This window comes from Poecile atricapillus, chromosome 4 (assembly GCF_030490865.1).
Source record: "Poecile atricapillus isolate bPoeAtr1 chromosome 4, bPoeAtr1.hap1, whole genome shotgun sequence".
NCBI lineage: Eukaryota > Metazoa > Chordata > Aves > Passeriformes > Paridae > Poecile > Poecile atricapillus.
The window spans coordinates 34,076,663-34,085,719 of NC_081252.1; the positions used below are offsets into that span (position 1 = coordinate 34,076,663).

Sequence of the window (9,057 nt, forward strand, 5' to 3'; positions counted from 1 at the left end):
TTGTGAATTCAGAAAGAAATAATTGCTACAAAATTACACATATAACAGATAAATGATATGTTAATTGTTTTTAGACTCAATCTAAGAATAGAAATTGGATGAACAAGTAAATAGTTTTGCATTATAGTTACAGATTAGTTGACAAATTTCTTTGTTGTTATGGTAGTTAAGTCTGGGTTTGGTCTGTCTGTTATCAACTGTATCAGTTTTAAAACACAGTAGCATTTCAAGTCAATGAACAAAATCTGTCTTTTCTGCAGCTGACTTTAAATAGAAAATATTGCAGTGAAAACAAGACCTGGAAAGTTCAAAAAGCAAAAAGAGGAATGCATGCCATGACATCTTTAGTTTCTTTCTGATTTACCTCTAACAAGGATGAGTGGGATTTCATAATTCTTTAGAATTTACATGAACCTTCTTTGCTGGCTTCATTTCTGCTTTCAGTAATTGCAGTGTGGATTAAATGATCCAGAACCAAACCATGAGGGAAACGGCTGCCCTTCTAGCTCCTTGTTTCAACATCCAGGGAAAGAAAAAGGAAGAAAAATGTGATCTCCAGGCAATGCTGGTGCTACCTGCTTAGCATCTCAAGGACAGATTACAGACTCTAAGTCTCCATCACTCAAAGCAGGGATGTATCCTCTATTCCCTTTTGTCTTCTTAGTTTTCTTTTTAATTTTGCATAAGGCAGAGAAAAATTAGAGAAGATACATATTATAATGTCTTTTTTAGAACTCTCTCTTTCTGCAAGTAGCACTTGGAAATGTGTATTTCAAGAAAGTACAAATAACAACTCTCAAATATACTAAGCACTTAAAAAATCCTCAAACTGCATGTATCCTTCTTACATATATTATACCTTTCATAGTATTTTCTAAAATCAAATGGATTTATTATTATTACATTATTATTGTTATTATTGTTATTATTGTTAATAATAATAATAAAATAATAATGATAATGATAATGATAATGATAATGATAATGATAATAATAATAATAATAATAATAATAATAATAATATATTCCATAATTCCTGGCATACCTAGAATAGCTTTAAGACCTTAAAACAAAATCTTTCTTTACTGTCACTGCATTTACAAACCTCCCACAATCTCAGCATCAGAAAGTGTAATTTTTAAATAAAAGGAACAGAGAAGCTCTACCCAGTAATTTGAAACAACCTCCTTAATGGACCAGAAAAGTGCAAGTTGCCATAATACTGGAATGCATATGGGTCTCTATCATTTGCCATATAACATATGTTTTTTCTTCTTCCTCTGCTCTTTCAGAGATGACTCTAAAGCAAATAAACAGAAATTTTCTAATACACCATAAAAGAAAATATATTTACTAAAAAGCTACTGACATGACTGTTACTAAGTCATGACCATGTTCTCTTCAATATGCAATCACAAGTACATAATTTGTTAGACTTTTCATAAAAATCCATGTGTGCTATAAGAGAATAACAATTATATAATTCATTTATACCCTACAAGCTACAGCACACCCTGGCAGTGGAAGCAAGTTTTACCTACAAGCCCCAAACATATACAGAATGTACTGTGCTGTGTAACACAAAATAAACACCTTCATTAAGTTCAAGATATGAGTTGAACTGAGACCTGTCACCATCACCAAATCATTAAGCTTTTCAGAAGCCAGTAAGGGAAATACTCTTTTATGCAGGAGTCCATGGAGGATAAGAAACAGGATGTGGTGTTTCCATCCCATCTAGGTAAAAAACACCAGGCAAACTGATGCCAACATGATGTGCTGATTTCTCCTAATTCAGATAAAGTTTTAGCTTGCTCAGAGACAGAGAGAACGAATATTGCCTTTCAACACTTGACTTTGGCTAGAAGACAGTAAATCCCGACAAGTCTGGCAATACAGTGCTATAATTTTGAGATATATTGTGCTAAAGAGAACCTTCACAATGAGTATTGAGCAGCATTATAATCACCAAAAAAAGCTTCAAAATAAAATTTGTAATCAGAATTAATCCTCTGTTATCAAGGCAGGTCTATGATAAAGCTTTATTTCTTAATTCATCCATTAGGTAAATGAATGGCTCAGAAGAGAGACACTTTGTCACACCTCTTACCCTTAGGCCACAGAGGTGCAGTTATCGAAGAGTTACACCTCACCAGATGCTAAATCTACCTAAAATTGCCAAGCTCACACCAAAGAGTGCAGAAACAGAACATAATCACCATCACTCAACAGCTGATGGACATTTGTAATCACATTGGTCCTTGAGAAAGTATAGTAAAAAGACAGGAGACTGCCCAATGAGCTCTCACTCATTCCTCCATCTTATTCCTAGTTTCTAGGCCATGCTGAAGATCTTCAGGAAATTAGATTCATATTATGCTGAAAGATCATCATAATAACTGATGTCATCCTTAAGGCCAGTGACCATTCAAAATTAATGTGCAATACCTCTACATGAAGAAACCAAGATGTTGACACATCTGCAAAAATCAATGCATTACTAAAATGTTTGCAGGCATCACATCAGACCGAGTGCTTCTACTGCTTCCCTTTTAGTTACTGCAAATTGCCTTGATCTACAATTTATCTCTGGTTGTGTTCACTTTTATCTCCCTGTACCTTTTATTTTTTTTATGCATGCCACCAGTAATTCTTAAATTTTTAAAGAGTTGTGCCTATAACAATTGGTAACAAACCAGAAGTTCAGTATCAAAAAACCAGCCAAAGTTAAATAAATGCTGTTAACGGCTTCAAAATTCTACTTACAACTTTCACTGTATACTTCTGCTCTACTTTCTAATGTCTGATAACCCACTACCTTCCCACTGATTTTCTCTTTTCTTCATTTCACGTTCTTGGATTTGTCTGCTCAGATTTCTGATCTCCACCTACATTATCTACCCTGAGGATGCAATCATTGCATCACCACATTTATTTTTTATATTAGCTAATGCGAAAGAATTTATTTTTCAGGATTCAGATTCTCCCTAACTGGTCAATCTGCATTGGAAAGGGAGAGTCTTTTGTCCACAAGGAAAAGCCCAGACATATGCCTAGAACAAAGCCATATTTCCAGAAGTGGCTGAAAACTATGTCTTTTAAGTACATGGTTAATTCTTCTAATGGTTAATTCTTCTACAGACTAGGAGGAACCACTAATACAGACTTACAGGCAAGATGATCTATTTAACAAGACCAGCCCATATTATGGGCTACATCTGTGCAGAGCAGGGGGGAAATGAAGATAATGATAAATGATCACAGTAGGAGTTAAAGATTTCCCAGAAGGAAAGAAATCCCCCATTATCAACATGCAGTCAAGAACATATGGAAACAAGCTGTCCAGCTTATTATCTAGTCACTTATTTAGTGATTGGGCAGAGGCATGGCAAAGCACTAAGGTAGAAGGCTCTAGACAAACACTCTAAGAGGCAATGGTTTGTCACCAGTTGGTCCTCAAACAAAGGTTACTGATGAACATGACTACTTCAGTAATGCCCTATTGCAAGAGCCCCTCTGCTTGCAGAGGGAAAAGACTAGAAGACTGCCAGATAGCATGATTGTGACTCAAATATAGAACAAATGTTTATCACCACCTCCCAGGCTGTGGAGCAGAGGAAGATGTGACATGAGTAGCCTCCTTCAATATCTTGGTTTGTTTCCTGTTCTCCAGGAGCAGCAATAACAGAGTCCGTGGTTGCCTCCTTTTCATGCTAGTACTGAAGTTCAAGAGCCCACCTGGAGAGAGACTCATACCACAGACCCTGAAAAACAGCTTGGCCAAACCAAAACCTATTTTCTGCATTCTCATCACTCACTGCAACTCCTAGAGCAACATAAACAAAGCTGCCCACTTCATGACAGCCCTTCCTGCTCACAATTTTTGAGCAGGTTTCCTTTCCTGGGGGAAAAGATACGAGGCTAATTGTAAAATGTGGGCATGTTTAAAGTTTAAGCCTGCTACACAATCTAGTATGAAACATGGACATCACTACGACGATCCTGGATTAATCTGCAAGTAGAACCAGCTTCCTTTCCTGGCAGACCATAGGATGCTCATCTGCTATTCCTCCTGTGCATGTCACTCATGCCTCCTCTTTCATGTTTGGCTTTATTACCCCAGGTTCAATCATTACCAGGACATGACTGTTTCTTTCTACTCTCTAAACAGGATTATGGCAGCATGACCAACTCGCAGTGCACTTTCAAAATTCAGTGCACTGAGAGTGATATCTGCATACATGACATCAGAGTGAATGACACCTGTGCCCGTGGAAAATCTGCAGTGTTAATGCATCAAAACCTACAAGGGGAAAAAATATAAAAATTAGTAGAACCACAATCAGGAATCCTTCAGGAGGCTTCTATGCGCTTCAATCAAAGGCAAACGATCGCTGTCCATCAGCCCGGCCGCGGTGTCAGGCTGCGGCAGCTCTCCCCGAGCCCCGCTGCCTTTCAGCACCACGGACGCCCGCGCCCCGCGCCAGAGGCCGGGGCTGCCGCACCGCCCCTCGCTCCTCCCCGGGACATGGCCAGCTCCTAAAATCACAGCATCAGGTTTCTTGCTTGTTTTTGGTGGGTTTTTTCTTTGGTTGGTTTTTGTTTAGTTTTTTTTCCCCATGTTGTTGAAGGAAAAAGAATGGGCAGCGATGGGATTTTCTTTCTGGCTTGGGATACTAAATGAAAAGCACCATGAGCTCAACCTTCCCAAAGCTTTTATAGATTAAACTGTATTAAGGGCTGTACAAACTGTACTTTTTGAGCTCAGAGTGCAATTAAAAAAAAAGATAAAAAATTATAGAGAAGAAAACGTCTTTTGTTCCAATCAACTACTGTCAGACCCAAAATACCATCAATGATTCCTGAACTGAAAAGAAAAAAATTAATTTAGTAGGCCACCTGCAGATAAAGACATTGATTTTTCATCAAATGTACTGAGGAAACACATTGCAGTTTTCCCTAATCTCCTCTTTAAGTAATGGTTTTTCCCAGATTCATGTAAGTTCTGCACAAACTCAGAAACATGTCTACATTAACTCAGGCCAACTGCTGTGAATTTTCTTCTGATGGAAACGGGTTTGTTCAGTTTCAGGGTATACATTCTGCAATGCTTTCCCAAGCTAAAAGCAAAAGGGCCCTTTGTCAACTTCTGGCCATCCAAAGCCTCCATTCAACCTCACCTACAAAGAATAAAAGGGGTTTTACAGACAAGCAGAACATTTTTCTCTATTAGGACTAATGAGTTTCTGCGAAGGCAGGGTGAGTTGATTCACATTGTTAGCAGAAAGCTCGGGAACCATCACACAGATCCTGAAGTACATTTTAATTTTAAGCTGCTGTGTGTTACACTGCCTGCCCTACTCCCTGGTTCAGTTTGGGTCATGCTGCTCTCGGGGACGGGTGCTACTGGCTCTCTGAAGACCATCTCAAGTCCTCAGAAGTATCACAGTTGGTTTAATTCCCTCTGAGGTTCAACCAGAGTTGATACTTGATTCCCTCTGCAGACCTGAGCTTCGGTGCTCATTACCCGCGCTGAGTGTTACGGGACAAGGAACACACTCCTCAGGGCTGCGCTGATTATCTGAGCTCCACCGGCCGCGCTCCCTGCTTCCCTGCAGTGCTGGAGCGCGGCGGCGGTGCCATGGCCCGCGGCGTCCCAGGGCAGCGGCGCCGGAAGCCGGACGGTGCGGGACCGGACCGTGTGGTTCCGGGCCGTGTGGGGCTCACCTGGAGGAGGCGGCGGCCGCGCGCGGCGTGCTCGCGCAGGCGCGCGCGGTACACGGCGCGCTCGAAGCGCGGCTCGTTGTCGTTGGCGTCCTCCACGCGCACGCTGAGGCGGCACGCGGCGGCGCGCGGCGGGACGCCGCCGTCCCGCGCCACCACGCGCAGCTCCAGCGCCGCCTGCCGCTCCCGGTCCAGGCGCGCGCGCGTGCTGACGGCGCCGCTCCGCGCGTCGATGCGCAGCAGGGCCAGGGCGGCCGCGTCGCCCTCCAGCGCGTACCGCACCTCGGCGTTGGGCGAGCCCGGCTCGTCGGCGTCGGAGGCGGTGAGGCGGAGCACGGCGGTGCCGGGGGAGGCGGCCTCCGAGACGGCGGCGCGGTAGTGGGGCTGCGGGAACGCGGGCGTCTCGTCGTTGAGGTCGGCGACGCGCAGCAGCAGCGGCTCCTCGGAGGAGAGCGGCGGCGTGCCGCCGTCCGTGGCCACCAGCCGCAGCTCGTACAGGTCGCGGTTCTCCCGGTCCAGCGGCCCCGCCACGCAGAGGAAGAAGACGCCGGCCCCGGCCGCCTGCAACGCGAAGGCGCCGTCGCCGCCCAGCAGGGCCAGCGCAATGCCGCCGTCGCCCTCCGCGCTCTCCGCTTCGCCGCCCTCGTCGGCGTCCGAGACGGAGACTCGGGCCACGTAGTCGCCGGGTCGTGCCCCTTCGGAGACCCGCGGGCCGCCTGTCTCGGTGAGGTAGAGCAGACGGATGGAGGGCCGGTTGTCGTTGACGTCCAGCACGGCCACGGAGACGAGGACGCTGGAGACTTCGGGCTGGGAGCCGCCGTCCCGCGCCTCCACGACCAGGCGGTGCAGGGCCCGCGCCTCGCGGTCCAGCGGGCGGCGGAGGCGCAGGACGCCGCTGCGCTCCTCCACCGCGAAGTAGCCGTCGGGGTCGCTCTGCCGGCGATTGATGGCGTATCGTACCTCGCCGTTGGCGCCGAGGTCGGGGTCGGTGGCTCGCAGGCGGCAGACGGCGGTGCCCGGCGGCGCGTCCTCCCGCAGCCGCGCCCGGTACTCGCCGCGGCTGAATGCGGGCGCGTTGTCGTTCTCGTCCAGCACCCGCACGGACACCCGCAGGCGGCCCCGTCGCCGCGGGCTGCCGCCGTCCCACGCCTCCACCACCAGCCGGTGGACGTCGGCCCGTTCTCGGTCCAGCCGCCGCAGCAGCACCAGCTCCAGCGGCTCCGGCCGCACATAGCGCAGCTGGAAGAGCGGCGGCTCCCCCGCCGCGCCGCCCTCCTCCAGCAGCGCGTAGCCCTGCGTGCCGAAACGGCCGGCGTCGGGGTCGCGGGCAGCCGGCAGGCGGAAAGCGGTGCCGGGCGGGCTGAGCTCGGAGATGTTGAGCTGCAGACTGTCCTTCGGGAAGCGTGGCGGGTGGTCGTTCACGTCGGTGACAGCGATCTCCACCTGCACCACCTCGCCGCGCAGCGTGGCCGCCGCGAAGCTGTAGCGCGCCCGCCGCTCCCGGTCCAGCCGCCGCGCCGTGCGGATGATGCCCGTCTCCGGCTGGATGTGGAAGTCCGCCAGCACCGCCGACTCTCCGCTCCCCTCCGACAGCAGGAAGCCCCCCGGTGAGTCCGCGCCTGCCGGCAGCCCCGCGCGGATGTCGCCCACCAGCGTCTCCGCCGGCAGCCCCTCGTCCACTGCCAGGCTGAGGTTATACACCGGCGCCGCGCCGCCGCCCGCCGCGCACAGCCACAGCGGCAGCAGCAGCGCCAGCATCCGTCCCGTCGGGGGAGCACCGCCCTGCCCGCCCCGGCACCTGCCGGCCCGCAGCCGCCGCGCCATGCTTGGCCGCTAAGCCGGCATCCCGGGCAGCCTCCGGCCCTGCTACTCGCCACCGCCGCGCAGGTGCCTCCGGCTCGCCGCCGCGGGAGCAACTCCCGAACGCCGCCGCCGGTGATGGGAAGGACGAGCGTGTGCGAGGGGGCGGGAGAGCGGCTCCCGCCGCCGCCGCCCCCCCGCAGCCCCCGCCCCGCCGCCCCCCCGCAGCCCTGGGGCCACCGCCCGCCCGCCCACCCAGCGCCCGGGGGGGTGGCCGCGTCCCCGTGCACGGACGTGTCGCGCTGGGTCGGGATGGTGTGGCGCTGCTCCAGTGCCGCCCAGAATTCGGAGAGGTCTTCGCTGAAATTGATTACTCGGGGAATCAGCTGGCTTCCTGCTGATGGGGCTAAGTGTGACTAGCGCACGGGCTGCCTCTAGATGCAGAGGCATGGCTTGTGAAGAAGAATTTAAATGGAACAGAAATGTCCGAGGATAAACGAGTTTGCACAATTCAACGAGGATTTGTCTCGCCTTAATATTCTGGTCCTCATTTTCCGTTAAAAGGCTTGCTTGTTATCCTAGCACTAGGTCAGTCAATAGCAATTCAGTATGGCAGGAAAGCATTTACCAGAAGAAAGCTTTAAGTAGAAACTTCAATCAGTTTCAGCAAGACCAGAACTTCTTTGCTTTCTCACTATTCCTGACTTCCATATCTATCTCAGAATGGTCTAAGAATGAATAAGTTTCTTCAATGACACTGAGAATACAGAGCATCATATAAGTGCTAAGTACCAACCATCCATCTGTCCATAAAACCAAAGTACAATACTTCAGTGATTACCAGTCTCTTGCTGTTCCCACTGATGCTTTACAAACTTAACTTCACCTTTCTGGCAAGAATCTAACAGCTGTTCAGAGAAAAATTCATCCTAGGACAGACAAGTAAAATCAGACAAGCAAAGACAGTTAGTAGCAGGAGGAGTTACTATAGCTCAGTCCTCTCCTATGAAAGAGCACTTGAGAGGGCAGCTGTTTTACTATTTGCCTCTTTTCCAAGTCATGGAAGAACTACCTGAGTACACTGCCAGAGTGTTCTGAGGAGGGAGCAAACTCACTGCAACAGTGAGGAGAAGGGGAAGAGGACTTTTTTTTCCCCCAACATTTTTGAGACCTACACAGTGCCATGTATCCAGATTAAGAGGGAGAACTAAGTTCTAAAATTTAGAAGTCCTACTGCATGTGTGTAGTTGCATGGTCAGGAGGGGGAACACATGAGATCACATCTACTGTATCTGACTTGCTTCCTTACACAGAGAAACGGGCCAGAGCAAAGCTAGATCTTGTCAGATCTTCCTAGGCACATTCTGAGAAAGTCTCTGTGTATTTATACACTGTGATAATTACAAGCATAGGAACAAGAAGGAAATGTAGAGGCCCTTGCCAGCTTCGTTCATATTCATTGAGAAAACACATGGATCCTCCCCAAGTCACAGATGTTCAATATGAAAATGCCTGAATTCCACTGAATCACAG

General features: G+C 48.8%; 1 protein-coding gene across 1 annotated transcript in view; it reads right to left on the bottom strand.

The window, feature by feature from the left end:
• Positions 1 to 7,482, bottom strand: part of DCHS2 (dachsous cadherin-related 2) — a 107,022-nt gene extending 99,540 nt beyond the window's left edge. Inside the window, exon 1 of the mRNA XM_058838843.1 lies at positions 5,728 to 7,482. Within this exon, the coding sequence (XP_058694826.1) occupies positions 5,728 to 7,482 (1,755 nt within the window). The remainder of the gene's footprint in view (positions 1 to 5,727) is intronic.
• Positions 7,483 to 9,057: the final 1,575 nt, after the last annotated feature.